Here is a 21,082-nt window from a genome sequence, read left to right as displayed (position 1 = left end):
AATAAATAGTCTTTTTAAATTTTTCGTGAGAATTACATTCATATTTATTTAATAAGAATAATCATAATAGCATTAATAATAATAATAATAATATAACACATAATTGTTTGAAATTGACTTTTCCTTTCCTTTTGCGCTGTTTTCCAACGTTTCCTTGCTGTTAATAAATACACTAAAATTGGGAGCCAAGATTGCTATAAGATTATTTTTTAGATGATCAAGGAAACGTAAGGTTATGAAACAAAATAATTTTAGATTTCAAAAGTTTCATGTTCATCAGTTATATTCACAAATTCACTCACAAAAACAGGAGGGATAGAAAAAAGGTCAATTTTGATCCACAAAGGGGTAAAGTTTATGCTCGACGAGTTAATCATTAATTGTTTCTTTGTTCACAGACTAGATTTTTCGAAATTCGAGATGAGAAGAAGAGAATTGTAAATAAATTTGAGTGAGATTTAAGAAACGGGAAAAATGGTCAATAAGGTGAAAGGGAATAAAGGGCAGAAATGAAAGATGCATGACTTAGCAACATTTTTTTTGTGAGAATCTGCATTAATTATGAGAATTAATTTGAGGACGAAGATAATTTAGTTGCTATTGTTGGTGCAACACCGTCAGAGGCTAATGCAATTGAAACGCTAGAGTTAACATCATTGTTATTATTGGTAATTGTTGCTGTCGTTGTAGAGGAAGAAGTAGTATTGGTCGCTGGATCATAGACATTCCCGGTAGTTGCAGTGTTGGTGTTATTGGATGATGTTGTAGATGTAGATGATTTACCATTTGGCCGAGAATCAATTGGTTTGGTGAGATTGAGATTAGATATTCTTGAAGTGAAATAACTTCCTTGAATCACTTCTCTCATCTTTTTTATCCATAAAGATTTAACATCCACTGATGAAGCTTTTAAGATAATTTTATTCTCTTGAAAATTTGGACCTCGTGTTGATGCACCATTAGTCCAAATGGCAAATTTACATTCATCATTATCAACCGTTTCTGCTAGACCAATCTCGGCTGTCATGTAGCGACTTTTAAATAAATAACGACCACGGTTACAGTTATCTCGATTTGAATTGCCATTGGTTGAGTTATTTGAGCTTGAATTGGAATTAACTTGGTTGAGATCAGGCTTGGCTTCTTTGGCAAATACTATGTACAGTTCAAACAGGAAGACTCGTCGTTCACGTCGTTTTCGTGATGGTATAAGGGTTTTGGGATCGAATATTTGGAAAGAATCTTGCATGATAACCTCTCCTAATTGGTTTATTGAAATATCACATCCTTCCAACATGCTTAAATGTAAAGCATCGTTGGCTTTCTTAGGCACCAATAGCATCACTTCTAACCCATCTTTAATTTCGCCTTGTAAACCTTCATCACAACAGGACAATAAATCTTTCAACAGGAGTTGATACTTGGTTATTCTTTGAACTGGTTTAATTAGATAAGCCGCTATTGGATGGATAACACCGTGTTTACGTTGTACATCTTCAAAGAATGATGATATCTTTGGAATCACAAGAGCTGCATTAGAGTCGGGTTTGTTTTTACAATAATTTACATAAACATCAAAAGATCGAGCCCAAGTAACGAAACAATGGCCAATATCTTCAGGCATTGTTTCATATTTTTCCAATTCTTTGAGGAAGATACTGTAGAAGGACAAAGAAAATAATAAGATATTTAGTGATGAGATAAATACATTCATTATGAGCAAATTAATGATAGCATTTGGTTTCAAATAAACATTTTTAAGCTGAGTATTAATTTTCATTTCGTTTTCGTTTTCTTTAAATGCAAAAAAATTAAACAATACTCACTCATTATGGAAATTAAAGATTTGTTCAATGTTACCAAATATCATACTTTCTTTATCTTTAAGGAACTGGTTATCAGCTGCTCTGGTTTTAAATTCAGCGAAATATGTGTTTAAACAGGTTCGAAGATCATTAACGTAACTTTTCTCGGTTTGAAGCAATTCACTCATAATGAACTCTCTTTTTCGAGCTGATTTACGTTTAATTTCTAACTGGTCATCGGTTAAATGTTGAAATTGGTTGGAATCACAAGATGATTTACCGGTAACAGTGCTAGCAGAACTAGCACTAACACCAGTAGATGAACTAGAGCCACTTGAATTAGTGTAGATGGAAGCCTTGTCTCGACTTAATTTACTTTCCAATGAAGAATCGGAACTTCTATCACCAGCTTTGCCACCCCCACCACTACTAATGGACACTCCTCCACTACTACCAGCCCCAACTCCTCCAGTTTCACCATTCTGGTTTTCAATCACTGAGCTCGGTGTTACCAAGCCCAATTGATCTTCTAACCGACGTTTATACTGATCTAAGGATTTACTAAATTCTTTGAATGTTTTCTCAACAAGATTACACCAATACTTGATAGCGTGACAGTGAATGTGGCCTCGCTCGATCAAGTTTTCTGACAGCTGGATCAGAAGGCGAACCTTTTCCTTGGTTTCTTTCACCTGTACTCTGAATTCAGTAAGAGATTTAAAAGCTTCATCGAGCTCTTCTTTACTTGCTGTTGACAGATTACGGGCAAGTTGCTTATTAAGCCACACTTCACCAGTTTCTCGGATCCATTTAATAGCTTGACGACCTGAATGTTCAACCAAAACATATTGCTGACAAAGATCAAGCCTTCTTTTCCGTTCAGTCCAAGAATCAATCGTCCTTTCCTCTTGAACAGTTATACAGTCCATAATGTTATTAACTTTATTCTCGGCATTTCGATACTTGGGACCATTTTGATTATTATGATGAAAAACAGTCATGGAAAACAATGCATATCTAATGAAGGATTCCATATTCCTTCTGGCTAATGTAGTAGCTTTGTGAAAAGCCTCTTTCTGCTCCTGATGCTTGGAAATTATTTGAGCGATTTTCTTATCACCGGTTTCACATTCATTGTCTTGAAGAGATATGGTGACGGGACTATTAAGATGACCTTCTATATTACAAGCTCCACAAAAGTCTTCATCGGCTCGATATTGTTTCTCCAAGCTCTCTAGAACCGAGCGAACTTGATCAGCTGTCTTGTAAAAATTAAGACTTGCTTGAACCAATCTACCAACAGCCTCTACTTGAGTCAGCAGTGTTTGCCTCATATCGCTTACATCAGATAAAACCAAGTTTACCCTTTTTTGGTTGACATTATCATTTTGAATAGCATTTTCGTTTTGAACAGCATTTTCGTTTTGGATATCATTTTTGTTTTTATTTGGGTTTTCCTTTTCAATAGCAATGGCTCTCTGTTGTAGATGATAAACTGATTTAAGCGTTTTCTGTTGATTGAAACCATCATGTGCCCAAATGTGTACAATTTTACGGAAGAAGAGCAGAAAAAGAGAAGAAAAAATTAGATTAAAATCATGAGAAAATAATAAAAATAAATAAGGATTGAGAGAATCAACAGTTGACTCTAAAGCCTACTTTTTTGTAGATTACAATAATTAAGTTTTATTGAAAAAAAGAGAACCAGTTTAAATTAATTCTAATAATCCAAACCAATTACTTCACTTATTCTGTTCAGAATAATCTCCATTTTGTCCTCCTTTCCATTCTCAAGAAAACAAAAGATGAATAGTACATCCTAAACAGATGAAACAGGCTCCATTAGGACCAGAGTCCAGTGAGAAAGATACAATCTCTCACAGATTAAAAAGATGGAACCCAAAAAAATCAAGAATCTACAAAGTGCCTTCTTCGATGAGAATGTTTAAACGACTTAATGTTTGGTGAAAAAAAGGAAAATTAAAATGATTTATTCGTAAGTGTATATCAATGTAATTATTTGCTTCAAAAAGATGGATGAGATCATAAAGCTGGTAGGAATAAGTTGTCTTGAAAGTGATCGGCCCAAAGATATTTCAAGCCTTGAAACTAAACAAAAACCATGTTTTAGTGATTTAAATTGATTATTCATTGGTCTTCTGGTACTTCAGCGAAAGTTGAAAAAAAGTAAATAGACAAAGGTTGCAATGTGTCTTTACAAAATTGATAAGATACAACGAAGAAGAAGCTGCAGAAGAAGAAGATGATGATGATGGCTTACAGATTGATGTTATGGAAGAAAAGTGTTGTTGATAGTTAATTGTAGACAAAAAATGGTTGAGATACGCTTGTCAAAGTTAACTTTTCTCTAGATTATATACTTTAATGAGAAAGAAGAGGAAGGGAGATGATGTTGATGATAATAAGAGAGGTACAAAGGAAAAAAAGAAATGAGGTAGATACTGAGAATTAGCCTTAGCTTGAGTACTGTTAGAGTTTTGGCTTCATCTGCCCTGAGGGAGTGAAGTGAGAAAGAGTGAAAAGACCAAGAATTGTAAGGAGGGTGACCAGAAGCTCCAAGAAGCAACTAAATTAGTTAACCTTGATTTTGACTTTAAACTTGCGACCAACAGAAGCAGAAGCAAAAAAAGTTCACAAAATAGTAACCGGTTTCAGACTTAATTGTGGAAGTGTGTTAACTTTAAACTTGAGATGACCAGACTTTCGATTATTTCTGATTATTCCAAGCTTGTGGTTTGGCATTGCGCAAAGTTGATTCAACAATAACAAGCTTTGGAAAGTTCTGTCACCTTTCAACAGATTATTACCAATTATTAATACAACTGAGCATGATGAAAGAAAATTTCATCTGTCTTTGACATCTATTTAGCATTTAGTCTTGACATTAAAAATGACAATGAGTATAATGGGTTGAAATGATATTTAGATTTTGGAATAGCTGATTTAACTCGATTATCTCACTAATCAGATTCAGAAGCATGAAAACAGATAAAGAAATGAACTGATCAGAAGTTGAGAAAAAAATGAAAGAATTTTAGAAACCAGTCAATCAATTGAAGAGTAACGGTCAAGTTTCGGATGTTTTTATGTAATTGATGAATGAACAAAGTGTTTGATGTTGTATGAATCGACAACGTAACCGAAGTAATGATGGGAAACCCTGTAATTTAACAGGATGGACATGGATGAACAAGGAAGCATTCTGTTAATTTAGTAAAATAATGAAAAGGGATTAAATAGAGAATCAGAAAAAAAACAGATTCTGAGTAATGCATCCTTTCGATTATCAACTCATCAACAAGAATGGACTTATTGTTATCATTATCAAAGTCATCAACAAGAGTAACAATAACAATAACATCATCATTACCATTATGAAAGCATGCAAAGTTGAATCGTTGAAAGGCCAATTTCATGGTGTAGTAGGGTAGAGTTACTATCAAAAGTGTTCAATGAAAGACACAAATATATTAAAATTATGATTACAAACAAAATGCAGTTTTGATCAACATTATAATCATCATCATGATCATTATAAAAAACTAGTTGAACTGATAACTCAATAAAGGATTGATGTTACTTTTTCTTGAAATAAAACTTGATTATTTGCTTGAGTGTGAACCTTTTTTTGCTCAACATGAACCTTAAATTGACAGTAGTTTCAATCTTATAGAGATTGGCACCAAACAAAAGTAAGCAATTAATGACACCAGCCACAAAAATAATTAACTAACATAAAATCATTAAGAATTGAATTTCGGGTAAACATTGTAAGATAATATACTTCTATGATTGATCGTCTCATTAAATGTCTTAAAAAACACAAAATCTATTTTCATTACTGAACAGTTGAGTTAGTTGCAAAAAATGGGTTTACTGATTTTTCATGCAGCTTTTTGTTGTTAAGATTTACTTCACTAATGATTGGCCCAGTGGAACTATTAGTTTATTTTCATGAAGATGACTATTTCAATGGGACCAGTGAGATATTGAACATAAAAATTGTAATGATAGATGAACAGCTATTATTATCAACGATTTGGTAAATTGTTTCTCTTCTGGAAACGTGATCTCTAGAGTGAATTGGTAGTTTAACAGCAATAGATGAATAGCAAGTATTAGAGGATTTAATTCATGAAATCTGAAGTGATTTTAATCGTGTTGAAATGTTAACCATTTATCCGAGATTGGATTCAATCCAGTAGACAGTTGATCCATGAAAACAGTAAACAAAATATAACTACTCAACTATAAATCATCCTAATCATACAAGTTATCAGATTGAATAGAAAAGAAGTCCAATCAATTCCAAGAAATAACTATTCGAATCATGACTAGATCTTGAGCTTTGAAAAATAATGAAATCAGATTGTAAAGGAAATCATGAAGCTAGATAATTGAAACTTACGATTTGGGTTTAAAATTTTCATTATTGAATATTCATGGTGAAAAATGTATTATAAACGATAGAAAAATCGATTGAATAAATAGTGGAAATTTTCAAACACGAATCGTGATGGTTATTGTAATGGAAACATAATGTTCAGGTTTGATATAAAGCGTCACATGAACCGTCATCAAATGAAAATTGAACAATTAAATAGCAATGTATAAAGATTAAGGTTCAAGTGTTGGTTAATAATGAGAATCTTTGAATGAAAATAAAAGACTGGAAATTGATAAGTTGCATAGATCTTTAGACTAATCAATCTTAACAACAAATTAATTAACATTCCATTTCAATGATTTTTGGTGTTGATAAAATGAATGAAGTGAAAAAGACCGTGCAAGTTGAAATGAGTAGGAGAGAGGAAAGGAATAGAATCGCTAAAGAGACAGAAAGGGTGGGAAGTTTTTTGTTTATTGTAAACGTGAACATGTAAAAGATATGAAAATCATGATTGTCAGAATTATGTTGAAAATATAAGTTAATGTTGAAATGAAATGAAACAAAATGCTGATCATTTGGCTGACCTACCTAACCTTTCATTCAAAATTTTGCTTATCGTCTAAAAGGTTTAGTTGGTATTTTAGTTTAATGGATGAAAATGTTGAGCCTTATGTTATAACAGAGAGTGAATTGAAAAAACCACCCAAAACAAGTAGTGATTGGAAGTTGAAAGGATATTTGATTAATGAGCATCACAAATTTGACAGGGTCCTAAATTGAAAGATTGACGTAAGTAAATCAACATGATCAACTTGATTTTCAATTGAAATTGTATCTCGAAGTACAAAAGTATAATGGAATCAACAGAAATTTAAGATACTTTGCGATATGATTATTGGTAATATCATCAAAAATAGAGTGAAGGTTCAGTGTAGAGGACGGAGATTCATATAGAGAGATAGATGGAAAGAAATTAGATATTGTTGAAGATGAAATGGAAAAAAGAATGGAAAAGAGGAAACGATAAAATCCATTTATAGAAATGAAGTCAAGATAGTGTCATTAATGATATTTGGATGTGTTTGTGGAAAACATTATCGATAACTGAACTTTATAGAAATAATAAACAAATAGATTTATGCTTACATGAATAACTAATTGAAAATGTTCATGCTCTGTTCGATGGTTTTCGGCTTCTTGTAGTGACTGAGGAATGGTGAAAGATGCTGATAACATTGATAAAGCATTTTTAATCCAACTAAGAACTTGCTTTGCCTCCGATTCCAATTGACATAAACGAACACATTGCTCAAGGTTGGTTCTGGTTGATTGGGCCAATTCCTCAATGTCCATCTGTTTGTCACGGAGAAGCTCTAAAAGCATGCTTATTATTTGTAAAGCTGTGATCCGACGAGAGTTTTGAACTGAGGAAACTAAATCAAAGCCGCAATCAGCCAGAATCATGATTGAAGATGAACATGATTCAAAAACCTGATGGGTTAAGAAAGAAAAATAAATCAGATTGTCGGAAAAGGTTGATAGTTATCAAATTAAGTTTTAAACGTGATTGCACTGGAAACAAGTTACTGAGAGAGAGGAAAAAAATCACTCAAACTTACTTTAATGAGATTTTCTCCTCTACTAGATGCATCATAACATAGCCTTTGGACTGTGGCAAAAATGTCATTATGCTCTTGTAGAGCACATTCAGCACAGTAAACATCTTCATAAGGAACTTCAGGTGAGTATTTACGTCGCACTTCTTCTTTATAAATTTGTATTTCATTGATTACATTAGCAACATCTTTTTCAAACAAACGTAACTGTAAACACAATTCCATTTTAAATTTTCTATTGTTCCATAATTCTTCTATCGAGTTGGCCATGCGTTTAAAATTCTCTAGAGATGTTTCAATGGCTTGAATTGATGATTTTAGGGATGAAGGTGAATTTTGGGAGGTATTTGAAGACGATGAATTTGAACTGGATTCGTATGGTGGATCGCCATCATTAGCTGGTGAATGAAGAAGAACTCGCAATTCTTGTAACAATGTTTCACCTTCATTAATAGCGGGTAAAACTGTAGCAACAACAATGTCTCGTTGTTCCAGAATTTGATCTAAAGCACTTTCACAGGCTTCTATAGTTTTAGGAGCTTCGATTGGTTTATCAATTGCTCGGTAATAATTTTGAAGTTCTTCAAAATAAAGGTTGAGATCTTTTTCCTTTTCAAAAAATCGTATTCCTAATTCTAGATGTTTTCGTCTTCTCTCGATTCGTTGTTTAAATCGCTCAGAGTGTTGAACCATTTCTTCACGAATCTGGTAGATTTTATCACGATCACATTCACCGGTGCGAGCAAACTCAACGGCTGCTCTTCTCAGCTTTTCCACATTATTATAAGTATTTTGAGCATAATTTTCTAATTGTTGATGATTCTTTTGTAATTCTTGAGCTGTCTCCAAGTTTTTCCCGATTCCAAAATTTTTCGTTAACATGCTCTCACCACATGTACTAATCCAATCCATTACTTGACGTACATCATCATTGAATAAAGCTAATGAAAAATGTAAATGTAACCTTTGACGCTTGGATTCCAATAAAGATTCAATTCGACGATAATGCGATGTAATTCTATGTGTTAAAGCTAAAACATGTTTGGTTGCTTCATTGTAATCAGCTTTTGGATTTCTAAGCCTATTGGATGATGAGGGCGGGGATGGAGTTGATGTAGATGAAGACGAAGATGAAGATGAAACAAAATTATTATCCGTGGATGAAGGGTTAAATTTACATTGGTAGCAAAAACTGATGAAATGATTCAGCTGTAAACATAGTTTGTTACTACTGGTGACCACATCATTATATGCTCGATTAATTGCATCGAGCAGCTTTTTAGATTGATGCACTTTTTCTTCCAATTCCCTAAGTTCATTTGGTATAAAACAATGACTCTCACATTGACGAGACCAAGTTTCGGCATTTCGGACATAATGTTCAGCATGCTGATAAAAAGTTGCAGTTAAATTGAGTATAGTGGTTCTTTCTTCCCAACTGGTAGTAAAATCTTGCGCTGACCTGCTAAGCTGAGCAGTCATGGAGGCAATCTTATCTTGAGCATAGTGTCCATTTTCAATCAAACGAGCACCTACTTGTTCTAAATCACGACTGTCATTGACCTTCTCCATTTGGTGTCTCCTACACAATTTTAAACAAAGGAATATAATTTAGCTACTTAATTGATAATAGATGATGATTGTTGATGATAGTGATGAAAAATGAAAATGTACTTACGATTAGATGTGCTATCTTTTGTTTCACTTTTTCATCGGTAAGAGGATGTGATGAAGGCAAAAACATAATGGAATAAAACAGTTATGCAAATGAGACATGGAAATTGTTACGAGAAATGCTTTAGATGAATTAATGGTTGAAATTAGATAAAATTGCGATTGATTGGTTGCAGTAGTATGATGATGGATACAAGCAAGCAGAGGTGTAGCAGCAGTTGTATCAATAGAGATGTAGATGTTGATGTTATGTTTTGTTTTGGTTGATATTGATGGTAATAAGAAAATGACGATGGACAAGTATTCAAATCACAAATTTTCAACTGTTAAGATGTAAAAGACTTTGTTTTGTCATTAAAAATAAGGTAGAGACAAGCCAAGAAAAATGGCAAAGAAAAGGTAAAAGGAAGAGTACACTGTAACTGCTTAAGGAGAGGAGGAGAAAATCTAAAGGATGAAAAAGAGGCAGAAGGGTTAGACTAAAAAGATGAAGGTGATAAAACAACGAGATGAATGATAAAAGGCAAAGAGAAAGTAGGACCAGAAAAAAGTGATGAACAATTTAATTAATCTAAAAAATACAACTGTTAACAATCAGCCAATCTTGTGAATCACTCCAACATCAAAATAATGTTATTTGAAGTGAAATTTCAGTTTTGAAGCCAAAAGATGGCACAGTTCAATTTGACCAACCTTTGAGACCTGATGACATTGCCATCTGTTAACATAAATAACAAAAAGAAACGTCTGAAAAGTGTTATTAATGTTAATAGATGGCGTAGTCTTAGTTATTATTTTTTTTGATTGTTACTTAATGTCATCCATCTCCTTGTTTTTTCACCTTCATCTTTAAAGTCTAACCCTTTAGCTTCTTCATCTATTGTTTCTCTCATTCTTGATCAGTTACTGTTCCTTTTGCCTTTTGTTAAATTGTTTCTGTCACTTGTCACCTTATTTTTGATGACAAAACAAAATCGTTCACCTCTTAGCTGCTGAAAATTTAAGATTCGAATAACTGTTCATCGTCATTTTCTTATCACTTCTGTCACCACCAATATCAACCAAAACAAAACATGTTGTCAAAAAATCCTTCATTCGTAGAATTGAAAAAATTCCACCAAGGACATAGCTTGAATGTCCGCAAAATGTTTGAGGAAGATCCTGACCGTTTTACAAAATACAGGTAAATATTAAACAATTTAAGTATAGGTAAATATTACAAAGTGATTTTCTTGTTTCAGCATTACCCTTGATGCAGATGAAAATGGAGTGATTCTATTTGATTACTCTAAAAATCTCGTTGATAATGAAGTTATGTCAAAGCTCTTTGATTTGGTATGTTAATCTTTGTATTATTTTTTATATTGAAGATCGAGTTTCATATGTATTCTCGTTATTGATTAATTTTTAATGTTTCTTAAAAAAATTATTAAAGGCTCGCAGTGTTTCTTTGGAAGACGCACGAAATGCAATGTTCAAGGGTGAAAAGATTAATTTCACTGAAGATCGAGCTGTACTTCATACTGCTCTGCGAAACCGTAGTAATAAACCAATACTTGTTGATGGAAAGGATGTTATGCCGGATGTTAATCGAGTTCTTAATCAAATGAAAAACTTTACAGAGAGTTTAATTTCCGGTAAATGGTTGGGATTTACCGGTAAAAAGATTACTGATGTTGTCAATATTGGTATTGGTGGCTCCGATTTAGGTCCACTTATGGTAACTGAAGCACTGAAAGCTTATCAAGTTGGTCCTAATGTCCATTTTGTTTCCAACATCGATGGCACCCATTTAGCCACTACTTTAGCAAAATTGAACCCCGAGACAACTTTATTCATTATTGCTTCTAAAACTTTCACCACTCAAGAAACAATTACTAATGCTACGTCAGCACGAGAATGGTTCCTCAAAGCAGCAAACAATGATATGTCAGCAGTGGCAAAACATTTTGTAGCATTGTCAACTAACACTGAAAAGGTCAAAGAATTTGGTATTGCTGAGAGTTCCATGTTTGAATTCTGGAACTGGGTCGGTGGAAGATATTCTTTATGGTCAGCTATTGGTTTATCTATTGCATGTCATCTTGGTTTTGATAATTTTTCCAAACTTTTAGATGGAGCATATTTCATTGATCAACATTTCCTCAGTGCTCCTTTGGAACAAAATGTGCCTGTTATTATGGCTTTGTTAGGTAAATTGTGTTCAGATCTACTATTCACACCACCTTATCAATCAATGATTTAACCTATTCGCTTTACATCAGAAAATGAGATTTCTTTTGTTTACTTCACAAAAAATTTCCTTCATTGATTTTTCTGGGTTTGTTACTTTTCATTGATTTCATGTCGCATATTTTCTTTATTTTTCGTTATTTAATTCTGTCTAGGAATCTGGTACATAAATTGTTATGGAGCTGAAACTCAAGCAATCTTACCATATGATCAATATCTTCATCGATTTGCTGCTTACTTCCAACAAGGAGATATGGAGTCTAATGGTAAATATATCGCTCGTGAAGGCAATGCTGTTGATTATAGCACTGGACCGATTGTTTGGGGAGAACCTGGAACAAATGGTCAACATGCTTTCTATCAACTTATTCATCAAGGAACTCGACTCATTCCTTGTGACTTCATTGCTCCAGCTAAAAGTTTGAATCCCATCCGAGACAGTTTGCATCATAGAATTCTGTTGGCAAACTTTTTCGCTCAAACAGAAGCTTTGATGAAGGGCAAAACAAGAGAGGAGGTCAAAGCGCAACGAATCAAAAAGGGAGTTCCTGAAAATGAATTGCTCAAGAATATAAATCATCAAGTATTTGAAGGAAATCGACCAACAAATTCAATTATGGTTGACAAAGTTACACCATTCACTTTGGGTGCTTTGATTGCTCTCTATGAACATAAGATATTTACTCAAGGTATCATTTGGGGCATCAACTCATTTGATCAATGGGGTGTTGAGTTGGGCAAGGAATTGGCTAAAGCAATTGAACCTGAACTTTCAGATAATGAACAAGTTACTAGTCACGATTCATCAACCAATGGATTGATCAACTTTTTCAAAAAAATGAGAGCTTAAAGTGAACTTTTATTGCAATTGAAAAATAAGGAAATTACAAAAACAAAATCTAAAAAATGTGTTGATTCAATGCATTTATATACCCGTTATTAACATGCACAATGAGGCATGGTAAATTAGTATTTCTATACCTGATTTTAATCAATTTATACTTAATCTGATCTCTTAGCGATCCAAAAGTCATCTAATATCCCTTTAAAGTTACGAATTAAGTTTAGTCCGTGGAAATGTGATCTTAAAGACATTAATTATTTGTTCATGGGTTCTTTTTATTGGTATAAAATTTTAACTTAAAATGTTTAGAATAAAAATTAATAATGTTTTGAATTGTATTTGGTATTGATTTATTTAAATAAATTTCTGCAAAATAATTTCGAATCATTACCAGAGTTGAAGTTATTTTTTACGCAAAGATTAATTTCGTTTCCATATTGTTGAATAAGGAATAGATTAGATAGATTCGGTAACACTTTAACCACCATAAGTATAGTTGATTAGTTCAATCAAATAAGGATTTAATTTACTATTGTAACCCAATGATATCAATACTATAACTGAGAGAAATGGTTCAATGTGAAAATAATAAACACTAAACAATCGTTAAAATTTTTGTTCATTTATCAACTAGAAATGAGATTAGCTTGATTTTCACGAAAATTTAAACCCATTCTTCTCAAAATTGTGATTAAAGTCAAATTTCACTTTACCACGAAAAGGTGTTAAAAGCCATAACAATAACCTATTATTAGCTTATTTAGATTAAAATACATGGGATCTGATAAGTAAAAAAAATAAACGAGAAGATTTTCTGGTAAAATATGATTTTTATCTAATTTTATGTAAAGAATCAAGGTTTTGTTATTGAAAATGGAAGCTGCAAAGCATTTTGTGTTCATTTACCATGCATTCACTGGACCGATCAATGAAATGCAGCAGGTTGGTTTTGGATCAATCTAGATGTGATTTGAATGTACTTGTGTGACTGTGTCTTATTTGTGGATCAATCAATTAACCGCATTTCCCTGGCCTTCAATCAATAGGTCTTCCATTTTGCTGGGTAAGTTCCTTTAAAAAGTAAGGGAGTCAAAGTTTATTGACCAGTGTTTTTACGAGTCTCAATAAGGTTAAATGCATAATGGTTGGTTTAGAAATACATTATATATATATCATTTGAATATATATATATAAATATTTATATTATTTTCGCTTTTCTTTAAAAGGGAAGAATAAGTGTCATTTATTTTTACTCTGTTTTGAAATTGTGATTTACCGTTGCTCCAATAGACTTTTGACTTCAGGTTTCTCGGCAACTTCAAGATAGCTTTTACCATCAGGTGTTTTGAGTTTCGTTTCAGCTCCAGATTCAAGTAAAAGTTTAACACAATCGGTATGCCCTTCCCAAATTGCTGCTAAAAGAGCCGTAATACCATGTTTATCTGTTGCCTAAGATGGAATGAAAAAGAAAAGATGACAAAACAAAAATCATTAGTAAATTCATTGAGTTGGGATATGCGTCAAGCAAATTAAAAATCATGAAACAGCCTTGAATGGTAAGTGAAGTTGATGACAATCATGATAAGGCTGCAATGCCTATTGTTTAGAAATTAGTTGACTATTGAAAGGTATACCAGACATGTACAACAAAGCAAAAGTAGGCGAAGGCATGAATATAAAATCAAAGTAGGACTTTATAGAGATCAACTTGATATACCAAAAGTGAACTCACATTCACATTTGCTCCAATGATGATGAGATATTCGAGGATTTCACGTTGACCGTAATCGGCAGCATAGATGACAGGAGTTCTTCCATCAATTTGCTCATTAATATTGATTTTCTGGAGAAGAGAAGACAAAAAAGCGCAATCGATGATAAATCTTTTGTTCACTCACAATTTGGGAAACATGCAGAGCGTTCTGGTTTTTAGGTAACATCATTTAAATGAAAAATAAACGTAAAGCTTCAAAGGAGAATAATGAAATTTTCCGATCTTACATGTGTCTTAATCAATTCTTTAACCTGCTCAAGATCACCATTTTTAACACTCCAGACAAGATCATTAGACATGTTGAATAGAAGGTGTGCTAAGACACTAATCAGATGATGATAATAATAACGATGTTCAAATTTGGTAGACAAAAATTGGATTACACTATTAAATGTCTTATTCTTGGTCCAACTTGATTCTGATAAACAGCAGGCTTGATGGAGTTGAACAGTTCCAATAAAAGACGGTTAAAATGACACAAATGATGATTACAAAATTTTCTTTACAAATGAGTATAAAAGTATCAAAAAAAGATAATAATCAGAGTTTTACCACAATTAAACATAAATCTGTCAAGATTCACAAATTGAGCTGTTCTTTCAGCTGATAGAGATATTATGCATCATTAAATTTTTATTTATTTATATGCTTCTACGCAAGTCCGTCCTTATTGCGGGGTAAAGAGGCAGAGTCTACGCAATCCAAAGGTAGTCTGACAACCTTGTGAGAAGTTACTTTAATAGGAATGGTTGGTTGATATTAATACATTTGGCTAATTGATCATTGAAAGAGTCAAGAATACTTTTTGCATTCGAGCTTACTCGTTACTTTGACATTCCACTTCCGAATTTTCATGCAATTTTTACTGGCCAACAATCGCCTGTTATCATTCCTACCCGTTGTAAATTGTCAATGACAATTTGTCATTCATTTTAAGCAATAAAGTAAGTAATGTAGGTTTTTTAATCTAACTTTGTTTTGCCGAAAATTCATTTATGATTTGGTTTTTGCTTGGTAATCCGTAATTTTACAGGTCAGTTTGTCTGTAGTTTTCATTTGATATTCCGTTGTGTAAACGAAATCAAAAGACTTAATGACTAATGAAAGGAAGTGTCGTTTAGGTCAACTTTGAAAATGGTAAAATTATCAATTTTAATGGAGATCTCTCTAGCACAAGATGGAGATCAATGAACATTAAAGTTGAAAGTTTAAGATAATAGGATGAAAAAAAATGAAACGGTATGCTTGGGCAAGTATGCAACTTGCTCGACTTTGTCAATTTACCGAAAGCGGTCTGAGTTGAAACGAATTGTAGACAGAGTTTCTCATTAATCACGACTCCCCTTTTCATGGATGTATTTTTCATGATCATGATACAGATTTCTTAGATTAATCTTATCGGGAACATCCATACATTGACTAAGAAAGTTCCTCTCTGATCTTCTGATCTAACATGTATTGATAATTTAGTTGTGTCAAACATATGTCACTATTTGCGTTTCCATTAGACAGTAAAACCATTTACTTTCTTTGCATCTGAACCTGAAAAGTGATGGCTCAGTTTCTAATCGAGTTGCCGAAAAATTCCTTTCCATAAATTACCGATAACTTTTGGACAATTATTAGACAACGAAAAAAATGTTTAGAAATGTTACAAGAACTTACAAGCTTTCCTCGTTTGATGGCAGCAGCAGTTGACTTGATAATTTTCTGGTTTGTTTTGATTTGCGGCAACTGTTTCTGTTTTTTGTTTTAGATTGCTTCTCCTAAATATAACTTATATTACTCATATTTCAATTTAATTTTAGGTTTGTCAATGAATTTTATGCCATGTGATGCCACTGGTGAGGCGCTAATAATGATTCTAACTTGTGACAAATAAAGAAGTAGCTCAACTCTAAAGGGTAAGTTATCTTCAACTTGAATAGAGATCAGTTCTGATTTTCCTCTTCTGTCATCTTTGATTCGAGTTAACCGTTAAATTATTTCCCAATTTTATTTCTGATGATCAAATATCCTAATCTGTCTATGACTTCAATTTCAAAGGTTTACAGATTAAAAGATTCTGAAAGTCTGCTATTTGTTTGCTAAGTCTTTCTTCGACTGCTGTTCAAATTAGTTTTGAGCCTTTGATTGCACGTTATTAGTCAAATTTGGATCCTCTAAAAGGCATTCCTGATTTTTTTGTTGTGTATTTTCAAGGCTTATTTTGATCCTATTCATGGCTGCTCGTTTTGATCTAACATGGCATACTTTTCACTAGCCTATTTATTGCATTTTTTTTGATAAAATCGATTCAAAAATATCAATTGCTCATCACCCTAATTGGATTACATACTTACTTACTATTTTAGGAACCAAAGTTAATTTTACATTTGTTCACAATGGATATACTCAACTTCAATCTGGTCCAAAAAACTGCGGAATATAAACAATTCATCACCAAAAGGAGTCTCAAGCAAATTATTCAATATTGAACATCTTAAACATCAATTTTTCAGGATCTAAGTAGCAAATGTTGATCACTAAGCTGTATAAATTATTTGCCAGATTATCAAGAGGCACAAGCTCATTCCAAATTGTTTTGATATCTATTGGCTTGCATTGTCTGGCATCCATATTGATAATTTATTTTCATTTATCTCAATATTTAGACGAAAGTAGAAGGTTTGTTTGCAATTATTTGTTTTAGAGTAGTTTATTAATTTGATTTCATTGTTTTTTTGCAGATCTGAACCTTTTGCTATTCCTAAACAAGGAGGAATCACTTTGCATCGCAGAATAGATGGAGTCAACTTGATAGTCAATGACATTATCGATGAAAAGAATATCACTTATCATGGATGGTGGCTTGACCATTACAAGTTCCACCATAGTATTCAATGTTTCGAAAGTAAATTGGTTAAATGTGTCACCGTAAGTCCAAACCATTTTTACCAACAATAACAATTCTAATAACAAATTTATAAATATTTCCAATTACCAGGTTTTTTCAACTGAGTGTAAGATTGATGGTGTCCGAGCAATGTATCAATATATTCCAATCAAAAGAGGCTATCCTTTGACTTCAATCGAGATTTCTTTAAAATCTTTCGCTCCGCATCTTACTGAACAAGTAAGAATATTTTAAATCAGAATTTAATTCATTATTACACATATTTACTAACCGTTATGGCAATATATGATTCTCATTCTAATCTTTTTTTATTTCAGACTGACGAAGGAGTCTATGGACTACATGCATTGATTCATTTAACAAGTGGACAATCTGAATATGCGAGGTAATTCTATTTTTTCAAGTAAATAATACTTAAAAATTTTATCATTAACAAATTTTTGTTTCATTATCTAGAATTAATTTTCCTGCAAATCTTGATGATTGGACTAAACGAACAACATCTTATTCTACTCCACCTGGAACCTCAATTGTTGAAATTACCATAATGGTGCTCTGTTTTGGTTACACAGGAACAGTCTCTTTCTCCGAAATTCTAATAGTTCCTAATGGTAAAATTTAAGAATATTATTTTTGCTTATCTCTTTGTTTAATTTATTTTGTAAATTATTCTTTAGAGCTCAAAGCTACACAAAAACGCAATGATCTTGTAGCTGACTGTGTTTCTGATGGATATGAAGATAGACCATTGAGTGATTCACCAAAATGCAAAACTATCAACTTCCCTTTACCAGAACCAACCGATAAATTTAACGAACATTCAATTACTTTAATAACTCAAGTTTCAATGGATCGAATCTCAATATTAGAGAAAACGTTATCATCTTGGGATGGTCCTGTATCGATTTCAATTTTTGTTCCTATCAATAACACAAATGAAGGGTTGAAAGATTGGCAGAGGTAAAATAATTTTCATTGTTAAATTTAGTATTTACATTTTTATCTTGTAACATTTGTATAAATTAATTCATTTTATAACTAATGAATTTCATCTCGTAGCTTATACTTGGAAAAAAAACTACGAAAGTTGCAACTTTGCCATAAAAGTAGTATTTCAATAATGCTTTGTCCCACTGATGATCAAATGTATCCTATTAATAAGATGAGAAATATTGCGATTGCAAATGCGAAAACTCGTTTCATTATGCTGCTTGACGCCGATTTTCAACCTTCACCTGATTTGGAAAAAGAATTCGTCCAAAATATTCAAGGGATTGATGTTTCATCCAAAGCGTTTGTAGTCCCAGCTTTTGAATACGTTGAAGCCCCTAAGGTATACGCTTTTTACTAAATATAATCAATTCGTTTTCAATAATTATTCAATATTTATTCCAACTAGGTCAATGAAGCAAGTCCTCGAAATAAAGAGGAGTTACTGCAATTAATTTTCAGAGAAGATCCATTGATCAATCCATTCAGTAAGTGTTTACCAGAACCATTTCAAAATTTAATCTTGTTTTGATTTATTCTCTTATTCAGGGTTAACTGAGTCCGTCGATGCTCATAAATTAACTAATTATTGGAAATGGTATTCAAGTAGTAAAACTTTCCCCGTTATACAGTTTTCGGACAAATACGAGCCATATTTAATTTTAGAGTAAGTCGTTTGATCTTGGTTCGATTTCTTTTAAATGTTTATCTTTATTTCTTTTTTCTCAGAAAAACCAAAAATATGCCCTTATTCGATGAACGATTTTCTGGATATGGAATGAATAAAGTCACTCATACTACCGAGCTTTTTGCCTCTCAGTAAGTAATAAATGATGATATGGATAACAAATATGGATTCTATTTCTAATTTTACTTTTTGCTTTCAGTTATACTTTATCAGTGCTTCCTAAGGCCTGGGTTATTCATCTACCTCATAGACCATCAACTTACAATCAAGATTTTCTTCAGAACTCCGATCGAAGATTGCGGAATCGTGCTCAACGTTTCCAATTTATTAAAAACATCATTGAAAAGTACAAAATCAAACAAACAGCCTGCTAATAAAGACTGCTTATACTTTATAATCTGCATACAAATGTAATCTTTATACAAACTTGAGAAAATTTCAAATTCACTTTTTCTTTTACGCATGAAGAGCTGAAACGAAACTGTACAAACTTTTTTTAATGTTTATTTCGTATTTATTTGTAGTGATTTTTCAGCTTTGAATTGAATTTTAATGGAGATCGCAATGTTTGTCCAGATGCATTTTAGTTGTATAATGGATGGCATGAAAAATATTAGCTCTTCATTGAAATGATCCGAGTTGCGATTGTAAATTTTAACGTTGCAATAATTAAATTAAATATGTGAATACTAATAGTATTATCAAAATAATATGTCGAGCTATCTTGAATTAATTTAAGGCCTGAGTTTTTTTTCCTTGTTGATCAAGGCTAATGTTTTATCACCAATCTTCTTAAGCTCACTTAGCTGTTTCTCTAAAGGCAATAAAAGAAAAATTTTGAAGTTATTTGATTCACAAAAATAACCTTTGTAGTTTGCAAATTTAACATAACAGTCCAGATGAAAATTAGATAGCGATGAATCAGATTGTCTATCTAGAGAAAGTTCAGTTAATTTGAGTAGGTCTCTAACTTTAACTGAATCAAGAGAACCAAGTAAAGTGAATATGTTTCTGTCTTGACGACAGATTACTAGGTTAATGATATTCTCATTTAGATTTAAAGGAATTCGTTTTTCGACAACAATTTTCCGAAACATTTCCTGATCTTTACGGGATTCACGAAGAGGTTCTACAATCGATTCCTTTAGCTGTTGAATTGTTGGAGCTTCTCCACAAAGAAAGACGATTATCATTTTTGGTGCAACCAAAAACACAACCAAGCGAACAGGATTATTTGGGCAATTTTCTGGTAAATAAATAGTCGTTTCTCTTGAACGGGCTGAATTACTTTCACTCAAGTTGAATGAATTGACCAAGTTTACAATCAATAAACCATCTCGCGTTGTCGCAATTTTTGTCCACCAATGTTTCGTAGCACAAACAACACGTCGACGAGCAATCAGACAACAGTATTGGCTAGATGCAAGACGAGCGGCAGTATCGACGAGTGGTTCCATGAAAGAAGTAGCCCATGATTCAGTCAAAATATATTCAAATTTTTGTAGGCACAATTGAAGACTATGACCAGAGTAAAGTTGGTCAAGGATATAATCGATAGCAGGAAAAGCTGGTCTCAGACTTGATTTGAGACTTTCTGTGTTTGTTTCAATCAGTTTGGAAAGTCCGCATGTCAGTATGATAGTGTCAAAGATAAAATCCAGAAGACGATCCATAGCTGATGAATTAAGATCTCTAAAAGAAGTAGAATGGTCGACAGTAGTGACTAATATCAACACAATTGATCCGCGAAATATTTTCCAGTGAATTGAGCTGTTTTTTGTAAATGTTGACCTGAGATTGGCATCATTGAGTCTACTGAACAAGTTGACACTATTAAGTGAAGCCATCTTAACAAAAGGAATCCCCTCGGATGAAATCGTACTCTTCTGGCGGCAGAATAATGGTATGCCTCCAGAGGCTGAAACTCCAATCAAATTAATTGACATTTTGATAGATATGAACAAAATGAGTTGTTGTATTGACAGCTGAAAGAAATCAACAAATATGCAGAAAAATTCGAAACATCACGAATAAAAACTTGCAAGTCTTTGTTGAACTCTAGGATTATTTGTAAATATCAAATTTTTTTGATTGAAATGATTTACAATCCATTATTCAATCAATTGTAACAAATGCAGGTTGAAAAACTAAA

General features: G+C 32.6%; 5 protein-coding genes across 6 annotated transcripts; 2 read left to right on the top strand and 3 right to left on the bottom strand.

The window, feature by feature from the left end:
* Positions 1-19: 19 nt before the first annotated feature.
* LOC107371174 (rho guanine nucleotide exchange factor trio) lies at positions 20-10,189 on the bottom strand. Its single transcript, XM_015939183.3, has 5 exons — positions 9,511-10,189; positions 7,836-9,414; positions 7,363-7,707; positions 1,827-3,316; positions 20-1,658 (listed from the first exon to the last, which is right to left on the bottom strand). The coding sequence occupies exons 2-5, from the start codon at positions 9,402-9,404 to the stop codon at positions 569-571; spliced, it is 4,494 nt and encodes a 1,497-aa protein (XP_015794669.1). The 5' UTR covers positions 9,405-9,414; positions 9,511-10,189; the 3' UTR covers positions 20-568.
* A 174-nt stretch (positions 10,190-10,363) lies between these two features.
* Positions 10,364-12,915, top strand: Pgi (glucose-6-phosphate isomerase). Its single transcript, XM_015939184.3, has 4 exons — positions 10,364-10,689; positions 10,748-10,841; positions 10,942-11,698; positions 11,894-12,915. Exons 1-4 carry the CDS (start codon positions 10,580-10,582, stop codon positions 12,586-12,588), a joined length of 1,656 nt encoding a protein of 551 aa, XP_015794670.2. The 5' UTR covers positions 10,364-10,579; the 3' UTR covers positions 12,589-12,915.
* A 477-nt stretch (positions 12,916-13,392) lies between these two features.
* LOC107371176 (myotrophin) lies at positions 13,393-14,963 on the bottom strand. Of its 2 annotated transcripts, XM_015939185.3 has the most exons (4): positions 14,584-14,963; positions 14,315-14,425; positions 13,859-14,031; positions 13,393-13,653 (listed from the first exon to the last, which is right to left on the bottom strand). In XM_015939185.3, the coding sequence occupies exons 1-4, from the start codon at positions 14,653-14,655 to the stop codon at positions 13,593-13,595; spliced, it is 417 nt and encodes a 138-aa protein (XP_015794671.1). In that variant the 5' UTR covers positions 14,656-14,963; the 3' UTR covers positions 13,393-13,592. The 2 variants fall into 2 exon arrangements, with proteins under 2 accessions (XP_015794671.1, XP_089123067.1); XM_089266941.1 differs by lacking the exon at positions 13,393-13,653 and having other exon boundaries at positions 13,728-14,031.
* A 1,099-nt stretch (positions 14,964-16,062) lies between these two features.
* Positions 16,063-21,063, top strand: LOC107371751 (uncharacterized). Its single transcript, XM_015939904.3, has 12 exons — positions 16,063-16,260; positions 16,711-17,023; positions 17,086-17,272; positions 17,343-17,471; positions 17,570-17,637; positions 17,709-17,863; positions 17,930-18,212; positions 18,312-18,585; positions 18,652-18,730; positions 18,792-18,909; positions 18,972-19,061; positions 19,130-21,063. The coding sequence occupies exons 2-12, from the start codon at positions 16,872-16,874 to the stop codon at positions 19,302-19,304; spliced, it is 1,710 nt and encodes a 569-aa protein (XP_015795390.1). The 5' UTR covers positions 16,063-16,260; positions 16,711-16,871; the 3' UTR covers positions 19,305-21,063.
* On the bottom strand, positions 19,215-20,876 carry fy (fuzzy planar cell polarity protein-like protein). Its single transcript, XM_015939905.3, has one exon. It carries the CDS (start codon positions 20,874-20,876, stop codon positions 19,665-19,667), a length of 1,212 nt encoding a protein of 403 aa, XP_015795391.1. The 3' UTR covers positions 19,215-19,664.
* Positions 21,064-21,082: the final 19 nt, after the last annotated feature.

This window comes from Tetranychus urticae, chromosome 2 (genome assembly GCF_039701765.1).
Source record: "Tetranychus urticae isolate SD_2017Ah chromosome 2, NJAU_TeUrti_SD_1.0, whole genome shotgun sequence".
NCBI lineage: Eukaryota > Metazoa > Arthropoda > Arachnida > Trombidiformes > Tetranychidae > Tetranychus > Tetranychus urticae.
Note: the sequence above shows the minus strand (reverse complement) of the source record. Positions and strands in the feature narration are given on the sequence as shown.

Coding starts and splice junctions, on each gene's coding strand:
- LOC107371174 (XM_015939183.3), bottom strand. CDS start 9,404: ATGGAGAAGGTCAATGACAGTCGTGATTTAGAACAAGTAGGTGCTCGT. Junction 7,708..7,835: donor GAGGAGAAAATCTCATTAAA/GTAAGTTTGAGT, acceptor TTAACCCATCAG/GTTTTTGAATCATGTTCATC. Junction 3,317..7,362: donor ATTTTCAATTAGTTATTCAT/GTAAGCATAAAT, acceptor TTCAATCAACAG/AAAACGCTTAAATCAGTTTA.
- Pgi (XM_015939184.3), top strand. CDS start 10,580: ATGTTGTCAAAAAATCCTTCATTCGTAGAATTGAAAAAATTCCACCAA. Junction 10,690..10,747: donor GACCGTTTTACAAAATACAG/GTAAATATTAAA, acceptor TTCTTGTTTCAG/CATTACCCTTGATGCAGATG. Junction 10,842..10,941: donor TGTCAAAGCTCTTTGATTTG/GTATGTTAATCT, acceptor AAATTATTAAAG/GCTCGCAGTGTTTCTTTGGA.
- LOC107371176 (XM_015939185.3), bottom strand. CDS start 14,655: ATGTCTAATGATCTTGTCTGGAGTGTTAAAAATGGTGATCTTGAGCAG. Junction 14,426..14,583: donor AAGAATTGATTAAGACACAT/GTAAGATCGGAA, acceptor TCTCTTCTCCAG/AAAATCAATATTAATGAGCA. Junction 13,654..13,858: donor AAAAGTCTATTGGAGCAACG/GTAAATCACAAT, acceptor TACTTTTTAAAG/GAACTTACCCAGCAAAATGG.
- LOC107371751 (XM_015939904.3), top strand. CDS start 16,872: ATGTTGATCACTAAGCTGTATAAATTATTTGCCAGATTATCAAGAGGC. Junction 17,638..17,708: donor GGACAATCTGAATATGCGAG/GTAATTCTATTT, acceptor TTCATTATCTAG/AATTAATTTTCCTGCAAATC. Junction 18,910..18,971: donor GAGCCATATTTAATTTTAGA/GTAAGTCGTTTG, acceptor CTTTTTTCTCAG/AAAAACCAAAAATATGCCCT.
- fy (XM_015939905.3), bottom strand. CDS start 20,876: ATGTCAATTAATTTGATTGGAGTTTCAGCCTCTGGAGGCATACCATTA.